The sequence below is a fragment of the Juglans microcarpa x Juglans regia genome, chromosome 4S, assembly GCF_004785595.1.
Source record: "Juglans microcarpa x Juglans regia isolate MS1-56 chromosome 4S, Jm3101_v1.0, whole genome shotgun sequence".
Taxonomy (NCBI): Eukaryota; Viridiplantae; Streptophyta; class Magnoliopsida; order Fagales; family Juglandaceae; genus Juglans; species Juglans microcarpa x Juglans regia.
The window spans coordinates 20130525-20156617 of NC_054601.1; the positions used below are offsets into that span (position 1 = coordinate 20130525).

The window sequence follows — 26093 nt, forward strand, 5'->3', positions numbered from 1 at the left end:
TCATTCCATTTCGTTAAACAAATTGCTCTATTGAACTCATTTTGTTCCTACAAAGCCGAGAGAGCGAACAAATTAAGAAAGTGTTCTTTTTGTAGTATAAAATCTTGTGTCCACCAATTTTCATTTTTGTTTGGGATAAACTATTTTTTATGATTCTTATATGTGATATATGTGGATGACTATATGTTGTCTAAACCGGTTTTATCTTTTACTTATGTTGTATTATGGTATTGTTAAAGGGTTTTGCTACACATCATCCTGCACCACATACCACATATTTTTTTTTATTATTTGTTTTATTCCTACTAAACTAATTCATGAGTTTTTTCTACTCATCATCCTTACATCACATACTTGCTAAGGAAAAAAAATGAAAGGATAATAAATCATGTGTGGTGTGTAGTGAAGGGATGATGAGTAGAATTATTCATTGTTGAAATTTTACCCTTAAATATATTTCAAATAAAGTTACTCCATTTCATTTGGCTCAACAAAATTGTTATCTATACTTTATTGCATTCCTACAAAGTTGAGAGAGCAAACCGACAAAGGTGGTGCTTTTGTAGTAGCATTGATTTCACTCAACAAAACCGCTCTCTTTATCTCATTTTGTTCTTACATAGTCAAGAGAGCAAACGAACAAGGGTAATATTTTTGTAGTAGCATAGACTTCAATTCTTGGGTCCATTAATTTCAGTTTCTGTTAGGGATAAATTGTTTTTTTTTCATAATGCTTATATATTAGATATGTGGATGATTGTGTAATGCCTAAACTGCTTTTATCTTTTAATTTATGTTCGATATTATTAATTTAGCCTTTAAATATATTTAAGAGAAAATTACTCAAGTTCATCTTACTTAACAAAGATAATTTAGCCTTTATAGATTATATGTTAAATTGCTAATTAATATAACGTGAAATTTTAAAATTTTATTAATCATGTGTATTAATCTTATAACATAAGATGATTATAACATTAACACAACATAAAATGAGTGATATAGGTGAATCACTTATTAAAATTTTGTTGGAGTATGATTTTATTTATTTGAAAAATTGAAAAAACCAGAAATTCCGATTTCGAGGGTGAATCGGTCCGGTATTAGTTTTTAAATTTCTTATAAAATTTTCTAAAACTAAATCAATTCGGACTGATTACACCCCCAATTAATATAATGGAGAAAAAGGATTACAGATCAAATCACATGAAAGTGATTTTGGAGCAACTATTGTATATAGTACTATTACATGTGCGGAGAAACTTTAATTTCTGTTGATTTCTAAATCCCCTTAGCTTTTCATTGTCAACTTCAATCTATTCCAATATCTCCAAAATTGCAATCTTACGCCATATATTGCATGCAAGTGGCTAAATATTTGCATACCCTATGTAAATAAAGGTACCTCATCAAGTAGTTACATTTCTTGACAAAGATATGTGGGCCAAGGCCTCCCACAAATTTGATTAAAAAACTTCTTTAGACAGAAAGTAATCAACTTTATGTGTGAAATGATATGTTACGTAGGTATTGGTATAACCACAAAGTCTTCACAATAAAAAGCAACCACCATGACATGTTGGCACTAAGTTTTGAACGTGGGATGTCTGAATATAGAATGAGATATACAATTGGGCCCAATTTTTACATACAACTTAAAAAAAATTTTAAAAATAGGCAGACGAAAGATTAGCGTCCCGTTTAGTTACGCAATTCAGATGAGATGATATGAGATATTTTGTTAAAAATAAAATAAAATATTATTATAATATAAATTTTTAATATTATTTTTATTTTGATATTTGAAAAAATTAAATTATTTATTATATTTTATGTAAGAGTTTGAGAAAGTTATAATGATTATATGAAATAAGATAGTTTGTTTTGTGTAACCAAACCAACCCTTACATTTTATACTTTCTTGCACCAAGATTCGTGTCTTTAGATTTTCTGTGCCTCACTCCTTTCTACTATAAGGAACTCACTGTTCAATATTTTATTATCTTCAATTGTGAATCAATCATAAATAAGAATACAAAGAAATTCTACTTGCGCAGGTTCCTAAATGAAAGGTACGGTAATTGAATGATATAAATATTTTTTTTTCTATATTTTATTAGTTGGCAAGACTCTTTTTATAGATTTTGTTTGTATTCTCAAAATCTTTATAATGAGTTATTACTTTTGAATTGATATTTCTTGTCTTTATTTAATATTATTTATCGAGGAATGGTTATATAATTTTATTTTAAATATGCTCATGTCTTTACCTAATTTAATTATTCTTGTTGTTCATTTAATTAACCTATGCCAAATAGAACATTCAAAACATCTATTTCATTGTAATTATTGATTGGTATTTCATTATCTATTTCTTGTTAATGGGTTGTTTTTATTTATTTTACTTTGAGGAATTTAGGCTTAAGGATATGGGCAAACAAAAAACTATTGAATCATTTTTCAAGAAAAAAGATGTAGATACTTCACAAGTTGCACCTGCTTTTACTATTAATGTTTGATGCTTCAAGTCCTATGCAACTTTCTCCAAATATAACCATAGTTCAACCTAAAGAAATTGATATTTCTAGATCAGTACATGATGGAAACCAAAGTGAGTCTAGTCTTAAAGATCATTTACAAGTTTCAGATGGACCAATTACAAAATTAAGAGCCAAGAAGATCAAGGAAGCAATGCAATGATTAGTGCAATCCACTTGAGATAAAGCTAGCAAGATCCCAACACTCATGATGGGCTTGAAAGAATGAGAACCAATTTTGATCCATTTGATACAAGCTGTGGAAGACATGACTTAGATTTATTGTTTGAGCCTATTGTTATTGAAGACTTTCAATTTGTTTAAATCATTTAAAAGATTTATTTTATTAGTTATAAGAATTAGTCTAGAATAATCGAGCTTGAGGATGTTTGGCCCACATATATTTTATTTTCTTAAACTAGGGTTTCAAGAGTTACTGTAACCGCGATACTATTCATCCAGAGGCATTTTGGATAAAAGAGGCCTTGTTTTGGCCTAGGGTTAATTGGGGTTTAGGTATTTAAATACCTTGTAGCTGTCCAACACAAGCTCTTTAGACAATATTGAATTTTCATTGTGAGTTGAGTTTACTCATCTTGTTCTTGATTGAACTTTTGAACTTATCAAAGATAAATCATAACTGTGTGGCATTCCTCCTTGTAATCTGAGTTCTTGAGACAGGTTATACAACGGGTCTAGATTTTAATATAATCTAGGTTCTTGAAACGAGTTCCCAACAAGTCTAGATTTTCCATCTATTGACTTGATTTTTGGCTTTCTTGGGTGAGTTTTCAAATTGATTGTGTGTTCAAGGGATTCCATTCCCACGGGTTCATATCATTTGGTATTCAAAGCTCAGTTTTCAATTAGGTATTCTATCTTTTAATTCTTGCATTACTTATCAAAACAAAAAAGTACAGAAATTTCCTTCATCCTAGGGCTGCCAAATTTCTCATTGTTTTCCAGGGTTTCCTTATTCTTTGATTAGGGTTACCTTGTTCTTTATTTTGGGTTGCAAAAACAAAAGTGCAGAAGTATCCTACTCATCCTAGGGCTGCGGAATTTCTTATTGTTTTCTAGGGTTTCTGTATTCTTTGATTATGGTTACGTTGTTCTTTGATTAGGGTTGCAAAAACAACAAGAAAAAAAAACTATCGTATATTATTTATTCTAGGGTTTTGAGTTCTTGTTAGGGTTTTGTCAATTGCTTATTCTTTTTATTGTGATCAAATCAGTTGGTGAAAAAGAAAAGAAAAAAAACAATCTTCAGAAAAAAAATCGTCCAAAAAAAAGTTGAAATCAAAATTTTTTTTTCTTGAGCCTTATCATCAAAGAGGCTGCACACTTCAATATAGTTGGTATCTTGTTTCATTCCTATAATTTTCTTGATTTTCATGTCATTTTATTCCTTCCGTGTTTCTCTTGTTCTTGTTTCTTGAACCTAATTACTACTTGGGATAAAACAAGGTTGCATTGTCTTGATTGAGTTCAACTAGTTCTTAAAGAACTTGAGTGGAAAAACTCTTGAGGTAAAAGGCAAGAGAGTGTAAGACTATTATGGGAAGAAAAAGTCAATTAAGAGTGAAACGCGAGTGAATTGTCATTATTTGAGTGTAAACACGTAGGGAAGTGTGTGAGATTTTTCACTAACATTCTTTTTGTGCAGCATATTACGGTATCTCATATGAATAACTCATCACCAAAGGAGATGACAGATAACTCATCCTTTATGTTGCAAGCCATGCAACAACAGTTTGAGAAGTATAACTTTATGTTAGGTGAAGTGAGGAATAGAATGGATCATCAAGAAGCAACGATTAGAAATCTACAAGGTGAGAGAGACTGGAGGCAACATGAGCCTAGAGTTGAAAATGAGTATGAGAATGAAAGGATGATGAGGATGAGAAAGACCTAACATCTGAAGTTGGGTCAGGTAGACATAGAAGAATTAGACGTGAAAGAGGACTTGAGAGGAACCTAGGGGATCGGGATGGTATAGATAGAGATATTGGGAGCATCAAAATGAAAAGACCATATTTCCAATGTAGAACTAACCCTTAGATTTATCTAGAGCGGGAGAAAAAAATAGAGTTAGTGTTTGATTGTCATAATTACTTTGAGGAGAAGAAAGTGAAGTTGGCGGTGATTGAGTTCACTGATTATGCTATTATTTGGTGGGATCAGTTAGTGACTAAAAATGAAGAATTATGAGATGCCTGTAGAAACATGGGGAGGTTCATATCAGTACATGATCTTGGTTTAGATCCTCCAATATGAGATTATCATATAAATCACCGTAATGAAAAAAGGCAAGCATATATCAAATCTAACCCATATCAATTTCATATGAAAAAAATATCTATTTTCTAAAAAAGCTAACCATCCTCTTCGATTTCAATTTCACCAACAAAAGATGTTGCGTTTTGTCTTCTATGTTATCTTTCTAACAAGAAAACAAATGGATGCCACGGTTCAAATGCGTTTTCGGTTGATGGTTTTCGCAATTGGAAAAAAGTTAACAATGGAAAATTTTGCATTTTTGTGTCATGTGAGTGAAGACTTTAGTTCTTCATATAATATTGCTACCGAAGGTTGTGAAGATTTGATAAACCAATCGTAGCATATTGACAAAGTGATGCATCGACAAACAATACAACAAATTTTGAATAATCAATTTCGGCTTAAAGTTTCGACAAATGCTATTTGATAGCTCACTTTTCAAACATGTGCTTTTAAAGGATGCTTGGAAAATTAGATGACATGAGAATTTTGTGAATAGTACTAAAATGATTTGTGAATAGTAGTAAGATAGTTTGAGTTAAGTATTTATTGAGTTTTGAGTTAAGTATTAAGCTTTCATCCCCTTAGAGATCAGGATGAAAGCTTAAATTCCAAAAATCGAGGTAATTTTATTGAAATGTCGAAACATTTAGCCTTATATAAAAAAGATCTTGATGAAGTTGTCTTGAAAAATGCCCCACAAATGCTAAATATATCTCATCAAAATTCAGAAAGATATCTTGTCTACTTTTACGAGAAAGGTTTGAAATGCAATGCTTGGTGATATTGGAGATACAAAATTTGTATTATTATTGATGAAGCTCGTGATGACTAAAAAACAGACTACTGTTTTAAAATTTGTTGATAGGGAATGATTTATTCGAGAATGGTTGATTAACTTGTGCATGTTAAGGATGAGAGACAATGGTTGGAATACATTATTTGAAAGTCTGTTGTTATTTCGTAAATGTCACAAAATTGAGATTCCTAATATAAATGCTCGTTTTACTATTAGTCGCTATTATCGTAATCTACAAGAAATGATATTTAACTATCATTATAGAGTGGAAATATCCATTGCCACTATAGACTCTTAATTGCAAGAGTTAAATAGTAGATTTAGTGAAAAGACAATGAAGATTGTTGTGCTTAGTTCTTCTTCGGATCCCAAAAACCCTTATCAATCGTTTAATATTAACAATATATGTGATCTTGTAAATAAGTTTTATTCAAAAGACTTTACTAAACAAGAAAAATATCATTTAAAATTTTAGTTGCAACATTAAAAGCACTATGTGGCTTTTTATCCAGATCTACATTACTTGTCTACAGTTTCTGATTTATGTCAGATGGTAAAATCTACTAAAAATTGTAATGCTTATAATCTGATTGATAGAATGATTCGACTTATCTTAATACTTACAATTTCAATGGTAACTACTAAACGAGCTTTTTCGACTATAAACATCGTTAAGACAAGGTTTCGAAACAAAATGGAGGATGACTTTCTTGGAGATTATTTGGCAGTTTACATTATGAAAGAAATTGTACAAAGATTTAGCATGGATGCCATAATTGATTAATTTTATTTAGTGAAATAGCGATAAGCTCAATTAGCATAACTGGTTATATTTTACTTCATTTTATATATTCAAACTTGTACTTAGAAAACATGTATTTTTTTATTAAACATATGGAGTTATGTCATGCCTTTTGTTCAAGTTTTTGCATGTATTTTGACCTACCCTAAATTAGATTTCTAGTTTCGTTTTAGTTTCTTGGTATATGAAATATCCATGTGGAAAAAAAAAAAAAAAAACTCAATCAAATGGTACACTTAACCTTGTGAAAGCAGGTGATGCCTGTAAAACTTAGTACAACATCCCACACATTTCAGATGATGATTCTCTAACATCTCTTATGACATTTTCTTACTTTTTTCCTAACATTTTATGATAGTAAAAGAGGGATTTCAACATGACATTTCTTATGACTCACTTGGATGGACGTTTCAACATAGAGATACGATATAAAATTCTCAAAATTCTTAAAATTTCTCACAATTTCATTCCAAAAGATCACTCAAATACAAAACATTTTTTAATTTTAAATTTTCAACTTTTTCATCTAATTATTATTTAATCATTATTCAAACACAAAACCAATACAATTTTTACAAACTTTAAAACAAAACACAAAAATCAATACAATTTTTACAAACTTCAGAACAAAAATTATATTCAAACAATTTTTTAACTTTATAATATTTTTGTTCAACATTCTCTCTCATTTTCCAAAATTCAATAAAACATTTCATCACTATTCATAGAATCCTGGGATACTTTAACCCGTTTGAATTCAGAGTTGATCTCAACTTATCTCATATCATTTCATTTAATTATTACAATTTTTTCAAATTTTCACACAAAATAGAATAAACAATTCAACTTTTTTCAAATCTTAAAACAATAACAATATTAAAAACTAATATTCTTATAATATTTTATTCAATTTTCATCTCAACTTATCTCATTTCAACTCACTATCCAAACCTCACCTTATCCAAGCGAGCCCTTAGAGTATCTTAGAATTCTGTGAATAATAGTGAAATAATTTGTAAATAGTAGTAAAATTGTTTGAATTTGAGTTGAGATATTTTATTAGGTTTGAAAAAATGAGAGAAAAAGTTTAGGACAAACTGTTATTTTTACCCTATTTTGTTTTTACAAAGTTGAGAAAGCGAGTAGAGAAAGATAGTGTTTTAATTGTAACATAGATTTCAATTATTGTGTCCATCAATTCTCATTTCTATCAAGGAAAAACCCTTTATTTTATGATGCTTATATGTAAGAAATGTGGATGATTGTTTGGTCTCAAGTTGATTTTATCTCCTTTTACTTTATGTTCAATTTAGGTATTGTTGCGATTTATCCCTTAAATGTATTTCGAAAAAGGTTACTCCATTCCATTTTACTAAACAAAATTAGGTTTATACAAAGTCAAGAGAGTGGAATGATAAAGGCAATGTTCTTGTTGTAGCATTGATTCCAATTTTTGTGTTCGTTAATTCGCATTTTTATTAAAGATAAACATTTTCTTTGACTATGCTTATATATAAGACATGTGCATGATAGTCTAACACATATTCCTATCCAATCTTGTAATTTGTTTTAGATTTTGATATTACTCCAATTTACTCTCGAATATTTTTGAAAAAAATTAATCCATCCCATTTAACTCAATAAAAATATTTTCTTTACCTCGTTTTATTCTTACAAAGTAAAAAGTAGTATCTTGGTTGTTGCATAGATTTCAACTCTTGTGTCAATCAATTCTCATTTCTATTAGCAATAAATCTTCCTTTTGTAATATCTATATGTGAGTATGTGGATATATATATATATATATATGTATGTATATATATATATGTATGCATGGTGATGAACGAAGTTCTAATAAACGAGATCCGAGACTTGTGAAGCCTTGATTTGCAGACGATTTGGAGGCGATTTTCCCTGGCCCACTGCTAGGGTTCGTGGTCGTTCTTTTGTAGACCTAATACTGGACACTCCTTAGGCCATTCGTGCACCTAAAATCGTGGATGGAGAAGTGTGTGTTTTGTTTTCCAAAGAAGAAATTGAGAACTCAGCGTTGCCTTCCCGATACTCGATTGTTCTCAAGTTTTTAAGACAAAGACCTTCCCTTGATGCTATAAGGGCATTCATTCAATCCAGATGGGGTCTTAATAAACAATCGGTTGTATCGTCGATGTTGAAGCCAAGAAACGTTTTCATAAGGATGACTAATGAGGAAGATTTCTTCAAAGCTTTAACCCGGGAAGCGTCTAATATTGATGGTGCGATATATCGTGTCTTTAGATGGAATACTAATTTTAAGGAAGATCGAGAACCAGTGTATGCTCCTGTTTGGATTAATTTACCCGGGCTCCCCCCGAACTATTATCTGGAGTCATTCTTGCGGAATATTGTTGCTCCGATTGGACAATACTTGAAGAGGCATAATCCTACACGGTGCGCTACCCAAACTGAAGGGGCTAGGGTATGTGTTGATATGGATGTTTCAAAGGAGCCGCTAATGGCTATATGGGTTGGTATGCCTAGACAACCGAATAGTTTTATTCAAGAAGTTGCGTATGAAACATTGCCGGCATATTGCGTTAAATGTAGTATGCAAGAACATAATTCTAAAACTTGTAAATGGAAGGTTGAAAACAAGGTTGTTGATCAGATTCCGAAAATGGATGTGAAGAAAGATCATAAATGGGTTCGTAAAGAGCAGCAGAAGACTCAAGAAGATAAAGAAAACTCTCAAGATACACAAGTCGTGATTTTACATAAGGGTAAATCTAGCCGTTTGGAGAATTTTATGAAGGATTCAGTCAAGCATAGAGGCTTAGAGAAAATTCATGTTGAAGATATGAATGTTTTGCTTAAGGAAATTGAAGTTATAGATGGTGAAGATACCCCCATGAAGAAAAAACTAAGGGACGTTCAAGACATGCAGAATTCAGAAATGGGAGACTAGGCTAAGATGGTTGAAAACTTGGCTGTTGAGAATTTACAGATATCAGGAACACAAGGAATGGTGGCTAATATTCTAGAGGAGTCAGCAAATGTACCATATCTTTCCTACAGCATCGGAGATTCTGATTAGGAACGTGCATTTGGAAAATCATGAGATAGATGGGAATCCCACAGATATGATGAATATTGAGGTGAATGTTCTTGAAATAGAAAAAGGTGAAATCCAAATCTGCTCTAAGTTGGAATCAGATGAAACCTCACAGCATTTGGCGAAAGAAAAGGGATGCCTTTCGGAATCAGATTTGCATAAGAAGCCTGATAATATAAAGAAAAAGGGTCTTAAAGTATGGGGTTCAACCAGGGTTAAAAGCAAAACCTCTCGATTGGATTTATGATGAATTCCTATCTATATTGGAATGTGCATGGACTGGGCACATCAAATATTAGATTGAAGAAGTTAATTGGGAGATTGAAGCTGAAAGTTCTTATGATTGTTGAGCCTATGATTTCTTATTCCCGTATTCAGGTATGGCGAGAGCGTCTTAACTTTGATGATTGTGTTTCGAATGAAAATATGGGTGGAAAATTATGGTTAATGTGGAAGCAGGAAGTGAATTTTGTTGTGCATGATATGGGGGACCAATTCATCACATTTAGTACGTTGGAAAATCTGCATACTATTTTAGTAACTGTTGTATATGCTAAATGCAACTATCAAGAACGGCAAAGGCTCTAGAATTATTTAGAAGACTTGAATACTAATAATATGCCTTGTATTGTTGTGGGCGACTTCAATATTATTAGGAATGATATGGAAAGACGTGGGGGAAGGCCTAGAAATGAAGTGGCTGTGGATGATTTTAATAATACCATTGATGCTTGTGGATTAATGGAAATGCAGTTTAGTGGGGCAACCTTCTCGTGGTGCAATGGTCATAATAATTACACGCATTCTTGGACTCGTCTGAATCGTGTGTTGCTGAATACTGAGGGTTGCAATCAGTTTAATGGTGCTTATCTTAAATATTTACCTCGTTCTTCTTCTGACCATGCCCCAATATTATTTAAGTTGGTCGAAGTGGAGGAGTCCTATGGTTTTCCATCTTTCAAATTTCAACAAATGTGGACTACTCATAATTTATTTTTTGAGTGTCTCTCAGGTGTGGAATGTTGAAGTGAGGGGTGCTCCCATGGACAGACTGGCTGTGAAGCTTAAATCAGTTAAATCTGCACTTCGGATATGGAACAAACAGGTATTCGGTAGTACAGAGGCACATATTAATAGACTGAAATTGTGTATAAAAGAAATAGAAAAGAAGCTACAGGAGTCTCATTCTTCGGTTGAGGAATTGGATCTTATAACTTCACAGTTGGAGCTGAAAACATGGTTGGATAGGGAGGAACAAAGGTTAGCTCAACAAGCAAAACAAAATTGGCATGGTAAAGATGAAGCTAATGCTGGTTTTTTCAAAGCAGTCAATAAGCGAAATCACAGTGAAATAAAAGAGATGAAGCTTCAAGATGGTTCTATTCTCAACACTCCAGAACAAGTTCATGATGGTGTTGTGTCTCATTTTACAAAATTCTTGGATGCTAGACCAAGGGATGCTTTACCGAGCTTGGCTAGTTTAGTTAACAAGGAAGTATCTGATACCGATAATGTGGAGATATGCAGGGTACCGAATGAGCAAGAAGTGAAGGATGCTATTTTTTCTATTTCGATAGATAGCAGTCCTGGTCCGAATGGATTTGGGTCGGGGTTCTACCGTTCATGTTGGCATATTATTTCTAAGGAGGTGGTAGAGGCGATTGTTGAGTTTTTCAGTGGTGCTATAATCTCAAGGTTTTATTCAGTGTCTTTCTTGGTCCTTATTCCAAAAGTTCCAAATCAGAATAGCTTTGACAAGTTCAGGCCGATAAGTCTTTGTTCGGTATTGTATAAGGTTTGCTCTAAAATCCTAGTCAATCGCTTGTCCCCAATATTAGCTACATCATTTCGCCAGAACAAGGAGCGTTTCTTAAGGGTAGAAGTATTTTTGAAAATATCAGCTTAATGCAAGAAATGATGCATGCGTTACATAAGCCTACTAGGGGGAAAATGTTGTAATGAAGATCGATATGGCTAAAGCCTATGATAGCATTGATTGGGACTTTCTTATGCATGTTCTTTGCTCCTTTGGTTTCTCGAAGTCGGTTTGCAGGATTCTTACAATGCATTTGTTCTCCATGGTTTTCAGTGGTCATGAATGGTGTTCCGAAAGGCTTCTTTAAAGGTGGCAGAGGTTTGAGACAGGGTGATCCCCTATTGCCATACTTATTTATTTTGGTGGAGGAAATTCTGTCTAGAATGCTAAAACAAAAAATCCATTCCGGGGTTGTGGTTCCTTTTTATCATCCAAGGCGTGCGCCTATTATTTCACATCTTTTTTATGCAGCTGACATTGTCATTTTTGCAAATGGAGGTAAATCAACTATTAAGAATATTGCTAAGATCCTTAATCAGTATGGAGAATGGTCGGGACAAGAGGTGAACAAGAGGAAATCTTCCATTTTTTTTTTCTAAAAAAATTCCTCTATCTCGGCGTAGAGTTCTTTTAAGGACTACTAGTTTTAGTGAAGGTGGTTTCCCCATTAATTATTTGGGTGTCCCAATTATTTTGGGAAGGCTTCTTGTGCATCATTTTGAGGGGTTGATTACTAAAGTTCGTAGTCGGATAGAGGGGTGGAAGGCAAGACTCCTTTCTAATGGGTCTAGAATCTTGTTAGTAGAACATGTTTTACAAAGTATCCGTATACATTGCCTTTCTATTCTTCACACGCCGAAGGTGGTCTTGGCCAAGCTTAAGAATTTATTGAGCACTTTCTTCTAGGGTGTTAAAGAAGGGAAGCCTAAAAAGAAATGGAAGAAGTGGGATGATCTATGTAAACCTGTGGCTGAGGGGGGCATTGGGATCCGAAATTTCCATGAGGTACAGTCTTCATTACATATGAAATTAGTATGGAATTTAGTGCTAGGTAATTCGGTTTGGGCAAAATTCCTGATTGCTAAATATGTTGGAAGAAAACACATAACGTGTGTGGACTCCTCAAAAGGCTCAAAATTATGGAAGATGTTAGTGAAAGTGTTTCCGGATGTCTTGAATTCGTCTAAGTGGAGGGTGCGAGATGAGAATCTCTCGTTTTGGCATGATAAATGGTTAATGGATGGTCATCTTTTTCAGAACCAGGAAAACAGAGAAATGCCGAATATTATGCTGGCGGACTGTAAGCAGGAATATGGGTGGAATGTTGATTTATTTGACAAGCTTGTAGGATTGGAACAATCGGAAAAAATTCTAGAGGAATTGAGAAGTGTAAAGAAAGGGAAGGATGTTCTTATTTGGTTGCCAAATGCTCAAGGGAATTTCTCTACTCAATCCGCATGGGAATGTATCCGAGCTCGGTCACCACAAATTTCTTGGAGTAACTGGTTATGGCACCTTGCTTTACCAGAAAAAATTTCTTTATTGATGTGGAAAGCTTGGAATAATTTGTCAATTGATGATTGGGTGAGATGTGTAGGGATTCCATTGGTTTCTAAGTGTGACTGCTGTTCTCTTGGAGAATATAAGGACTTGAATCATGTTCTGGCACTTGGTAATTTTGCCGAACACATTTGGGGCATAGTTTGTTCAGCTCTTGTTGTACCTATGTTGGGTGGCCGAAATTGGAGAGAAAGAATTGAGAGTTGGTTTCGACGTGCAAAAAACACAACCCAAAGTGGACAATTATTTGGTCTCTTGCCGAGTATAATTACCTAGAGATTATGGACCCGGAGGTGTACTGCTAGAATGGAGGGAAAGATGGAATCGGTTCAGTCAGTGTGGAACTACATAAAGTACTGGGTGGTTATTGTAGGAGAAAAGATGAAAGCATCTATCAATTTGTCTAAGAGGGATGAAGAAATTCTGAATTTGTTTAATATTCCTGTTAAGCAAAAATCATCTTTTGTTTTGTTGTTGAGATGGATGAAGCCGAAAGATGGGTGGTTTAAGCTCAACGTGGATGAAAATTCCATGGGGAATCTGGTACCGTCGAGTGTAGGAGGAGTTATACGTGACTCCAATGGAGTTCATATCGGGTTTTGCTATTAGCACAGGTATGCAATCCAATAATGTTGCTGAGTTTCTGAGTTTACTTCAAGGCATTCTGATAGCAAGATTTCTAGATCTTCATAATATTGAGATATAAATGGATTTGGTGATTGTGATTGGTTGGATGAAAAAGAAAAGATGTGGTATTTGGTATTTGGTATTTGGAAGATTATTGGGAAGAATTGATGAAGCTCCTTGATGGTCTTAATTACAATTTTTGCCATGTATATAGGGAGATTAATTCTTTGGCGGATGGCTTTCCACGGCTGGGTGCCATGAGTATTAGATTTGGATAAGTCTGGTTGCTTTTATCTTAGATCCAAATCCTGTATTTAATATGGTCAGATTGTTGATAGCTTGGTCGTTGTTAATTTTTTCTAGATTTGTTTTTTGTTTTGATTTGGATTTGGGAGGGAGTTTGTAATCTCCCAAATTATTGGTTTGTTTTCACGGTTTTCCTCTGTCATATGTGAGGATTTATTAATAAACTTGGGACGGGGCCATTATGTGTGGAGCTACCGGCTATTTCAAAAAAAAAATGTATGTACGGTGCCCGAGCAGTTTTTTTCTTTGAATTTGTATAGTATTTTAAATATTTTGTGGTTTAGCCTTTAAATATATTTGGGTGAAATATAACTCATGACATTTCATTCAATAAAACTCATCTTTTTACCTCATTTATTTCTTATAAAGCCTAGAGAGTGAATTGAACTAGGCAGTGTTCTTATTGTAGCGTAAAATTCAATTCTTGTATCTGGCAATTCCCTTTTTATTAGGTATAAACTCTTTACTTTATAGTCCTTATAAACTCTTTACATATAAAGAGTATAAAGTCAAAGTAGGGTTACATGTATTTACAATTTGATTTATAAGACTTATTTTATCAGTTTTCTTTTTAAATTCAAATTTTAAATTTCAAATTTGATAATTTTCAACATATAAAAACTTGACACGTCAGCACGTATTATTATGTAAGTAAAACTTGCAAGTACAAATACATTAAAAGCTACTCCATCCCATTTAACAAAGTAAATTTGTTCTCTTTACCGTATTTAACCTTTATTCTATTGTAACATTCTATGTATATGTAGAAAAAAGTAAGATATCGATGGAATGAGAAATCTCACCACACAGAAAAATGTGGGAGTCATATTGTATATATATTAAACTTGTGTACAGTAAGTTGAGCTATACAAAGTAACAGATAGCAAAATAAAAGGAGAAAATCAGCACTATGACTTTTGATGAGATTCTGATAAGTTGGCATATAATCTCTTTGCAGAATAATCGGGCTCCATATCTTTTATGCGTGATTCCATATCAGACTTCTTTTCATTTGAATTTTAAATGTTATCATCCCCCCTTAAACTATGCGTGGCAACAAGGCAGAGTTTGTGTTTGAACTGTTCTAAATCAACTGTAATTTGGGGCTTGGTGAATACATCCGCAATCTAAGAAAAGGTTGACACATGAAGAGTAACCAACAAACCAAGAGAAACTCGTTCCCTATTATAGTTATAGTCTAGTTCAATGTGTTTGCTGCGAGCATGAAACACTGGATTGACAATCATGAACAAGGAACTTAAATTATCACAAAATAAAAGTGGCGGTGTCAGTAAGGGAACATGAAGATCACAAAGAATAAAGGTGATCCATGTGAGCTTTGCAGTAGTTTGTGCCATGGCCTATTCAGCTTCGGAGCTTGAGCATGAGACAGTCATTTTTTTTTTTTTTTTTTTTTGCACTCCAAAAAATAATGTTACTACCAAGATAGGTGCAAAAACCAATTGTGGAACGCCTTGTTTGTAGACATCCAGCCCAATCAACATATGAGAAGGCATACAAATCCAGTGTGCTGGAATTTTGGATATGAAAGCCATGATTGACAATCCCTTTAACATAGCATAAAATCCTTCGTACCATGGTGAAATGATCTTGTGTTGGGGCATGCATAAACTATGAGACATCATTAACACTAAAAGAAATGTCAGGTCGCATTAGTGTTCAATATTGTAATGCACCAACTAAAGAACAGTAACAATGTGGATCATGATATGCAGCAGAGTCCTGGATTGTCTTGAATTTCGGATTCATTGGAGTAGGGATTGGTTTGAATTCATCCATCAAGGCACGGTCCAATAGATTAATGGCATATTTGGACTGGTGTAGAATAACCATCCGAAACATGAGAGACTTCAATTGGAGTTGGAAAATGCCTCAAATTCAGCAAGGAGAACTGGAGTTTCGGTCACCAAATCTGGTGTGGGAGTCAAGTCTGAATTTTCTGCACTAGATAACAAATTAGATAAAATAATTGATTTGCTTAATGGAGTATTTGGAGTTGGAGTCTCTTGTTGTTGATTGGCTGGTGTGGAATGTAGTGGACTTAGAGAAGAACTCTGTGAACCGAGCTCCTAAAACGTGGTCACCATAAATTCTGGCTGTGGTTGGTGATTCTGGACCGATGATTTAAATGGAATGACTCCCTCATCAATTACTACATGGCGTGAAATTAAAGACCGTCATGTAGGTGGATAGTAACACCGATATCCCTTATGGCGATCACTATATCTCAAAAATACACAAGGGAGTGATTTAGTATCAAACTTGCTTCTTTTTTTTATCCCCCACATATGGATAACATCTTGAACACAGCACACGTAATGATCCATAATTTGATTTTTTGTGGTAAAGCATATAGTATGGTGACTCTCATTGAAGTGTAACAGTAGGAAACCTGTTAATTAAAAACACACTTGTAGTGAATGCTTCGACCAAAAAACACTTAGGAATATTGGCATGGATCATCACGGTAAGCCCCAATTCTCTAATATTTCGGTGCCTCCTCTCGACAGTCTCATTCTGCTCAAGTGTATAAAGACATGACACTTGATGATACCAGAATTTTGCAAATGAGTGAGAAAAGCATGATTTCTAAATTCTCCCCCTCCATCTATTTGCACGACTTTAATAGTTTCGCCAAACTGCCGTGACACATATTTCTCAAACAGAAAATATTGAGCAAAAAGTTCAGACTTTAGCTTTAAGAGAATGAGCCAAATAAATTTTGTAAAGTCATCCACAATAACAACATAATAACGAAAATGATTAACTGAGGAAACAGAAGCAAGTCCCCATAAATCAATATGAAGCTTATCAAAAGGTTTAAAAGTAGTAGAAGATGAAACTGAGAAAGGGAGTTTAGACATCTTCCCTAACTGACAACTTTCATAAATAGTAGTGTCTAACTTATTGGATAAAACTTTAATAAGGCCATTACTTCGAAGATTGGCTACAACAGCTACTTGAGGATGCGCGAGCCTTTGATGCCATAATTCCTCTGTCATTGCTCAAAATCTGGTGGAGAAGAAGGCAGTTGGTGAAGCTCGAATGGTATAGAAATTACCCTGCTTGATGCCCTTCATTAGAACCATTTGTGTCACCTGGTCCTTTATCACAAAATCCTCATAAAAAAATTCACAGTTTACTGGATAATCAGTAGTTAATTGACCAATGGATAAAAGATGTCTCTCTAAATTTGGAAATGAAAGGACATCAGGTAAAACCATTTTTGAAGAACCCGAACCAATGGTTGCATCAGCAATATGTGTAATGTGTAAAAAATACCATTACCTATTAGAACATGATCAGATCCAACAAAAGGACGTAAGTTGTGCAAAATACCTTCATGAGAGGTCATGTGGGCAGAAGCTCCTGTATCCGAAGACCATTCATCATTATTGGCCTCTGAATCAAGGTTGAGAGCTGCAAATGCCTTTGGTAGATTGTCAGGCTGAATTGAGTGATTAAAGCTTTGCCAACAACGAATTGCAGTATGCCCACATTTGTCACAAATTTGACATAGAAGATCACGGTTGGATTCATGAGGATTGTTAGTAGGCACAGCAGCAGAACCCTGAGTATTTGGCTTCACAATAGCTTGATTAGTAGGAGAAAACCCTTTACCTTTTGATGAAAAACCACCTGATTGCCAAGGCCCCCTATTGTTGAATTTTGAATTGTTTCTTTGACCATAAAATGCAGTATAAGCTGCTGATTTAGGAGAGTGCAAGTTGATACGTGTCTCATAGCTTTGCAATAAGGAACAACTTCAGCATAGCTCGGCATGGGAGGTTTGAGCTTTGAAGTTGTGAAAGGCTCATACCGCGCACCTAAGCCATTGAGCAGAGAGAACACCTTGATTTTATCAGCAACAGGGTAACCAATGGCAGACAAGCTAACACACACCCTTGAATTTGCGGAGATAATCATTCAAGGACATGTCAGAATCTTTCTTCATGTAGGTAAGTTGTTGTGTGAGTTGAAACTGGCACTCCTGAGAAGTTTGAGCATAAGCTTCCTTGAGAGCATTCCATGCTTGTGCCAAGGTATCCAACCCAATGACAATTCCAAGAGTTTCTTCAGATAAAGTCCCAATGATCCAGCCTCTAAGTAAGCGATCGATTGTTTTCCATTTCTGGAACTCTGGGTTAGGCACAGGTTGAGAAGTTGAACCCTCTGAAACTGGAAGTACAGCAGCAGGGGCAATAGCACCATCCATAAGATAGGCAACCAGCTCTTGACTCTCTGCTAAAGCAAGAACCTGCTCACGCCAGAGAGGATAAATCTCAGACTTGAGTCTCAATGTGACAAAGTTGCCAACATTTAACGAAGTGGAAGACATGTTTGCAGGTTAAAAAAAAAACAGAGAGAGAGCCCTCCTCACAATTTTGGATTCTCTAATACCAAGAAGAAAGTAAGACATCAATGGAATGAGAAATCTCACCATACAGAAAAATGCGGGAGCCATATTGTATATATATTAAACTTGTGTACAGTATGTTGAGATATACAAGGCAACAATGTGCGTTATACAAGGTAACATATAGCAAAATAAAAGGAAAACAATCAGCACTATGACTTTTGCTGAGATTCTGATAAGTTGGCATATAATCTCTTTGCAGAATAATCAGGCTCCATATCTTCTATGCGTGATTCTATATTAGACTTCTTCTCATTTGAATTTTGAATGTTATCATATGAGATTTAAGGATAGTCTAGTGGTTTTGGCTATGCCTACGTTGTCTTCTAATTAGTATTTTATTTAGGTATATTGCAATTTAGGCCAAAAATATATTTAGGAAAAAGCTATTCCATCCCACCATTTCACTCTACAAAACTGCTCTCTACTTGTTTTAGAATATTGAGATTTGTATAATTAATTGAAATTTTTGATTGGGGTTACTAGAGATTGTGAAAACGCAGAATTGTGTTTCTTGGATTTTCATGTTGATGATCTTGTGGATAAATTTATGCTTTAAGTTGAAGTAGATGAATTTATGTTTTCGTATTTTGGAGTCTTTGAGAATGATATTTGTGTTTGGGAGATATGATTGTAGGTGACAGAATTTAACTCTCCAAACCCTTGGGTATGGGGCGTTACAGAGAGATTAGATAAAGACAGCATTCTTGTATCAAAATATATATATATATATATAATATATATATATAAATATATCAATTCTTAAGTATGTCCATCAACTCTCATTTCTACTTGTTTTAAACCCTTTCTTTCATAATGTTTATTTGTGAAAGATATGAATGATAGTCTGGTGCCTATACCTATAACATCTTTTAATTTGTATTGTATTTAGATTTGCTGCGGTTTAACCATTAAAGATATTTAGAAGAAAGCGATTCCATCCCATTTCAGTCAACAAAACTGCTATCTCTACCTCATTTAATATTTACATCAATGCCATGATCTTATAATGCTCGATTCAAGTATTATTATGAGTTTTTTTAAATTATTCTAGTTATTCTTTTGTTTATGGTAATCATTTGTGTGTTCAACTTTTACTTTTCTCCCCAATGCTTTGGATGGTGGGTGAGATGTTAGTTTTAAAATCAATGTCGGTATTGGTCTGAAATTGGATTAGAAGAGTAATTCTTCATCAATATCCAGCGAAACCGTAAAGAGGGACCAATTGTGCATGAAGTGGAGTTGGAGAATGCAATGCTACTGTTTGTGCAGATGTCAATGGCAAACGCATAGCTTCTATAACTTGCGAAATAGTTTATTGTGTTCTCATTAGTATGTATACCATTCCAATATTATTTCTTTTAGTACCAATTATGCTTGCAGCACTTTTCTTGCAAGTCATGTACTTTCTTCAGTAGTATTTTAGCTAAAAACAGTGGATTGCATATAGATAGTTTTACAGATAATGCAGAAAGTTAGTATTAATACTGTGCTAAAGTAGGGATGTTCCATTCCTTTCACTTCACACCCAAAAGACATTGATCAATCCACTGATTAAGCGAGTTATGTACTGATTGTAGAATGCCACCAAAAGACATACGGAAAAGCCAGTGAAATTATAATTTCACTGCAGGGGTGGTGAGAGGGATTAATCAGTCACTATGAACCTGATCAAACTTTTACAGTGACATTAAAACATTTTGAGCCGATGACAGAGACTGCTAGAATAAATAATATTCCATGTCATTATCTTATTTACTGTTCACATGTTTACTCTACTGCATGACTTCTTTCCCTACAATTTGACTATCGATATGCTGTTTTGTGCAGGTTCATCATGTATCAGTGCCACGTTTTGCTCTGAGCTGCAGATTTCCCCCGCTTACATTATATGAGGGTTTATTATTAGAGCTTAAAGAGCTATTTCAAGGCTGCTTCAATGGCTTTGATCAGTTTCTGCATATCATCACATAAGAAATTATTTTCTTCTTATTGATTGTATATCCTTGTGACTACTTTAATTGACTAAGCACAATTATATATTTTTACTCTTTTTTTTTTTTCATGAAGTTTGCATATTTCATAGGGAATGTATCCTTTGAATTCTCCTAACTATACACAAAATGGATGAGAATTGTAAGGTAATGGATGCGGATGGTGGGGTACTAGACTTGGTCCATTGGGAAGATGAATTATGAATATGTCACCATCATCTTATATGGAATTATTTCATTCTACATAGAGTTTGATATATCTTAGTTATAACGAGAGTGAACTCTCAGAGCTCTTGTGATGTGTTTGGTTAGCTCTATCAGCTGCCAAGATTGAGCTTCACGTGGTAGTTCAGTTCTGTAAAGCATATGGTTCCACTTTAGTTTCAATTATATAAGTTGCATGTATAGAACCTGCAAACTATCGTCCTCTCTGCCTGCACTTGTGGGGCTAAGCAAGGCTTTCCCATATGGTGGTCTGACAACAACTCCCAATTCAAGTTGTGGATGAATGGTGCATCAATCTTTCTTAGACTTGTCAATTCGTGTCTCAATTCTCATGTTTGCATCAATGAGGAGGCATGTTACTCTCTGATCAGAAAAAGTGAACATATCATCAAGATATATAGCTGAATTGGATTGATGGTACAATGGAATCCCAAATTGTAACATAAAAAAGCAATAGGTTATCACTAGTATTGTGGGTGGCATTTTTTGGAGATGATGTTGATTGTTTTCGAAGTTTGATTTCGGGCATTGGTATTTATCTCATAGGATGATAAAAGCCGAAATAGATTCTTCTGCAAGATGATTACTTCCCAATAAGTTTTATAGATGGTTGATCTTTATCAACAAATTTACTTGTCTATTATTTTGTCAAATGTACTTTTAATAATATGATAATTTCTGAATAATAATTTTGCTGTAATATCTGGTAGAATGTCCAAACTCTGTAATATGACCAAGTTGAGGCATTTGGGCATCCTACCTAGGGTGAGTTCTTGAATCTTAACTTTCTTTTTTCACTTTCATATGCCTTTTGGATCTCCTGCCTTTGCTCCTTGAATTAGCAAACCTAGCTGAATGAAATGTCCATTTGGTCAAATATTGTAGGAAGAGATGCTAGGGGTGTATTTAAAGTTGATTGCACTTTTAAATGTCTATGTTGAATTAGTCTAACACCCGTTTGTTGACCTGCTAAAGAAGTCTTAAGATTGATTAGTAGACCAGTTAAAAAAAAAAATTGCTTTCTTGATGCCAAGGATGGATAATCAGGGTGTTGACATTGTCTTTGAAGGCAAAAGAAGAAGAAAAGAGGAAGAAGGTTTGAATCGGTAAGGCATAGTCTGATCTCAGCACATCTCTGTCTACTCACTATATTGTATGTTGAAATGCTTCACACTGTAGTCTGATAACGATACATGGCTGCTTAAAGTATTTCATAATTCATTTACTGCAGTATTTGGTTCAGGAGGATTACAGGGTCCTGAGGACCAGGAAAGTCATATATCAGATTCCTATGACAGATACTCCACTTTATCACTGGGTCTCAGCACCATTATTGTCATCATGGAATGCAGCTTTTGGGAGAATAATGCTGCCATACCTTAAAAGTTGGACGAGGTTTATGCAGTACACATTTGGCTGAGGTATGTTTACCTTGTCATTTGCCCTCAAGGCTTGCCCAAATAAGATCTTGCTAGATGTAGACGAGGGAGGAGGATATTAGCCACTAATCAACATCATCATCCTCGAAGGAGATCCGATCTGCAACATCATCTTGAAGACGATTCACTTGATGTAATCATGACCATTTAGCACAGCCACATCACCACCGATTGGAGAATCTTCCACCATGTGTAGGACATCACCACTAATTGGGCAGTTCTCACAATCTTATAGAAAGGATTTCCATTTCCAGAATTTTAATTTCTTATCCTTCACACACCCCTCGGCCCCTCCTCCTTGGATTAGATGTTCTAACTTCTCCTTTGTTCCCTTTTTAACTCTGGGAAAAGAAACGAATATTAACCACTACCTAGGAATTCGTTGCAGATCCTTTACATTTTATTTTCCTGGACTGTATAGCCATGTTGCTGTACCATTCTTTTTCCCAGTTCCCTAAAAGAGAGAGAAAGAAACCTACTTATGGATTTTGGCTGCAAAATGTGTTTTTTTTTTTTTTTTCCTGCTGGATGGGATGTAGGATAAGAACCATTTAGTGTGGAATCTGGGTTGAATATACCAGGGGAAAAAAACAAAGGACATGTAATCTATATTTAGCAAGTTTGAATTATGCCTGAGCCCTGATGCTGAAAATCTCCGTGTGTACCATTTCAAGGTCTCATTCTGAAGCATGCTATATTCTATATAGATGTACTTTCAAATCCAACACTCTCTGTCTTGATAATAACCTTTGAGACATCTTTTCCCCACCACCTTTCTTTTCCTGCTGTTCCATCTCAACGTAAATTATTTCCTTCCATCTCAGCAAAATTATTTCCAACCAATAATGCAACCACTTTGAACAAATCAAGTATATCTACTTCTGCTAAAACCAGCTAAATGTGATTCTCCTAAAATATAAAGTAAAGAACGCCCAGAGTATCTGATATGCCAAGTGTCCAAACTTCTCATAACCCACTTTTTGGGCTTCAGGTTTTAGATTGGTTATCCCTCTTTAGATTGACAGTGTGTCTGTTTCTGAGTACAAGACAAATAGGTTGAAGGTTCGAAGAAAACAGATTAGTCTGTTCACCTAGCATTAGTTTACTACTCGATTTGAGGTTGTTCTAACTTTTATAAGACGACACCACTGGGGAAATGGGGAGGAAATACTTTGATATATGCAAACAGTACCCAGACCCTTCATGGTTCACGTTTTGGCCCAGAGTTTTACCTCTCTTCGATTTTCTTACATCATTGTAGGGGATAATACAAAAATCCAGAACATCCAACTTAATGTCAATTAATTTGGGTGCCTCGTGGGTAAACATAAATCCGAAGGAAACGAAAAACGGAACAAGAGAATGCAATCTAAAGGATTGAAAATGCTTCTTAACAATTATAGAATGCAGTAAAATTAAATGTATGTACACCCCATGAGAATGATTACAGACCCCCAAAAAAAAAAAAAAAAACAAAATGAGAAAACTTTTGGGAAATTATTCTTTTTTTTTTTTTTTTTGTTCTTCTTCTTCTTCAACAAGAAGTTACAGGTTTTGTTGATTGAATCAATGGAATGCCCTTGAACGTCTGGATTGATAAAGCTCCAACCTGCTAATGGCTTCTTCTAACAATACCTCCAATGCTTCATTGTGGGTCAGGTACGATTGTTTGGAAGCCCATTCAAGCACGGTGAGCACCTCGGCCTGCGCAAGTATCTCGCTGTCTGGGACATGCAGTGCAATGTAGCATAGGAGTGGCAATGCTGAGATTTGAACAACTTGTTCTCCAAAATACACCAGCTGGACCAAATGCTTTGGTCCTCCGGCACTGATGATTGCCCTTGAGTGATCTAGGTGGAGATAGTTTTCTTTGCAGGCAAATTTTGTGAGAGTAATTGCAGCCTCCTTGGATATCTCAGCTTCTCTCTCATCGAGAAGCTGCACTAAGGGGCCGATCATCCTTGTCTCTGTTGCCCTGAATGTCCTTGCCAAATTCCCAATAGCCTTGATACATGGGATGAGGAGGTCTGAATCTTCTTCCTCAATGATCTTTAGCAACTGGTCAACAACAGCTTTACAGGCAGGTGAATTGGGCTTGAAGGCAGATCTTCTCAATTCAGCATCTTTCTCAGCCACCGCAGTGATCTCCGTCAATGCCATGGCGGAATTATACTTGACATCTTTGGGCCCTTTCTCTAGGAGAACTGCGAAGCATAACAATGCTCTCGATTCAGTGATCGAGCGGCAGATGGATGAGTTTCCTTTGCAAAGGTGCCAAAGAGCTCTTGCAGCCATTGCCTTCATGTCGGCCTTCGTATCAGGGTCTTCCAGTTCCCTCCCCTTGAGATTAAGAGCAGCCCCTGAAAGAGAAACGTTATGCTGATGGTGGAGTTGGTGATTCTGCTTCGCATTGTTATGGTTGTTGTTCGTGGCATTGTTGTGGTTGTTTTGAGTCGAAACATTGCCTTGCGGTTGGAGTGGCTTGGGCTGAGACCTCATGGCCATGGTGTTGGTTACCACATTGTGCATCTGACTCGGGGTCTTATTCCCCATGGGATGGGGAATTTGATTCTGCCAATGTTTGTCGTCCTCGTCAACTGCCTTGTTCATATTCTTGGCGTTTGGACTATTACTTGCCATTACAACGGCGTGGATGGATGTTGCTCTGTTGCTAGTAATGGCATACTTACTGTGCTCCTGAACGGTCTCAAACGCGAGATGGCTCACCAGCAACCGAATTACATTGTTTTGGGCAAAAAGATCTTGGCACTTGGGATAATTAGCCGCGAGCTCCGAAACAGCCCAAGCCACCACCGCCTGGACTTTCATGGGGCCTTCTTTGAGGATTTTCGCAAACACCGAACATACACCCGCGAGGATCATGTGGTCGACGCTTTCCGGGTCGCGTCCCAGTAGCCCAATCGCCCGGGCAGCGTTCTCTTGCCCTTCCTGTTTGCCCTCTTTGATCAGTTTTAACAAGGGTCCCACCCCACCTTCCTCAATGATCAGCTTCCCGTACCGATCATTGTCCCGGGCAAGGGAAACCAGTGAAGCCGCCGCATCGGATCGGTCCTCGAGCGAACCCGTAGAAAGAAAGGCAATCTGTTCCCATATGAGACACAGAATTGGCTCGTTTGTTGCAATAGGAGGCAGACCCAAGTACTCGTCGCCGCTATCGTCGGCCGGAGCTGACACGCGGAGCAGCCAAGACAAGTCCCCAATCGAATTCTCGAGCTGGGCGGACATTTTGCGAAAGGCAGCGGTGGGAATGATGGTGAAAACGCGCTTCACGATGCCGTTGACGCGGCACTTGACCACGAGGGATAGAGCCTTCTCGAGGACTTGATCGGTGTCGTCGATAATCCGCCGGGTGGGTCGCTCATAGAGATCGGAGCTGGCTCTGGCAGCCTGCCGGAGAAGCCCGGCAAGCTTCTCGGTCTTGGATTTAATCTCCGCACACTCCTGCTTGAACGAACTGGCCTCTTCTGCGGCCTTGGCGACTTGGTCAGCTAATTGGATCGGCGTTGCCAAGATTTGTTTCACAAAGTCCGCCATGGCCACCACGGCGGACCAACCTTCAAAGTCTTAAACTACAGTTGACTACAACACAAAGATCAGATCAAGAAACAAGGAAGCTAAAGAAAGATGGGTTCTTCCCGTATTGCCTTCTAGGAATAGTTTTGGCCCTTGAATTTGGTGGAGGAGTTTATGGGCACCAAAAAACCATGGAAGACTTTGTTGCTGAGCTAAATGGCGAACGGGGTTTTCGAGGTCAAAACACTGGTGCCCCCATTTGCTCATTATATAAAGGAGTTGAAGAAAATAAAAATAAAAATGATACAAGGAAAAGACAAAATAGGTTAATAAAGAAGAGTTAACTTCAAACCGATTCCAGTGTAAGGACCCCTCCAATAAGCAGCTGACACATCATTATTCTGTCACCTAACCAAAAACCTTGGGTCCTCTCTCTCTCTCAAGCCGAACTCCAACCATGACAAAGTTGCTGATGATTATTTAGTTATTTAAGATCATTTATGCTGGTTTTGAATACAAAGATAAATAATGATATACATATTTCACTTTTATTTTATTACTTAAAAGATATGATATTTATATCACCAAGAATTATTTAATAAAAATTATTAAATAATAATAAATATATCTCATCTTATATAATAA

The 26093-nt window shown here is 35.6% G+C and overlaps 2 protein-coding genes across 2 annotated transcripts; one reads left to right on the forward strand and one right to left on the reverse strand.

Annotated features, from left to right (window-relative positions):
* The first annotated feature begins 8615 nt into the window (after positions 1–8615).
* LOC121262111 lies at positions 8616–9362 on the forward strand. Its single transcript, XM_041164528.1, has one exon. It carries the CDS (start codon positions 8616–8618, stop codon positions 9360–9362), a length of 747 nt encoding a protein of 248 aa, XP_041020462.1.
* A 13927-nt stretch (positions 9363–23289) lies between these two features.
* LOC121262478 lies at positions 23290–25727 on the reverse strand. Its single transcript, XM_041164964.1, has one exon. It carries the CDS (start codon positions 25467–25469, stop codon positions 23481–23483), a length of 1989 nt encoding a protein of 662 aa, XP_041020898.1. The 5' UTR covers positions 25470–25727; the 3' UTR covers positions 23290–23480.
* Between the last annotated feature and the right edge of the window lie 366 nt (positions 25728–26093).

What these genes read in the sequence shown, in the direction of transcription:
- LOC121262111 (XM_041164528.1), top strand. Translation starts at nt 8,616, where the DNA reads ATGACTAATGAGGAAGATTTCTTCAAAGCTTTAACCCGGGAAGCGTCT.
- LOC121262478 (XM_041164964.1), bottom strand. Translation starts at nt 25,469, where the DNA reads ATGGCGGACTTTGTGAAACAAATCTTGGCAACGCCGATCCAATTAGCT.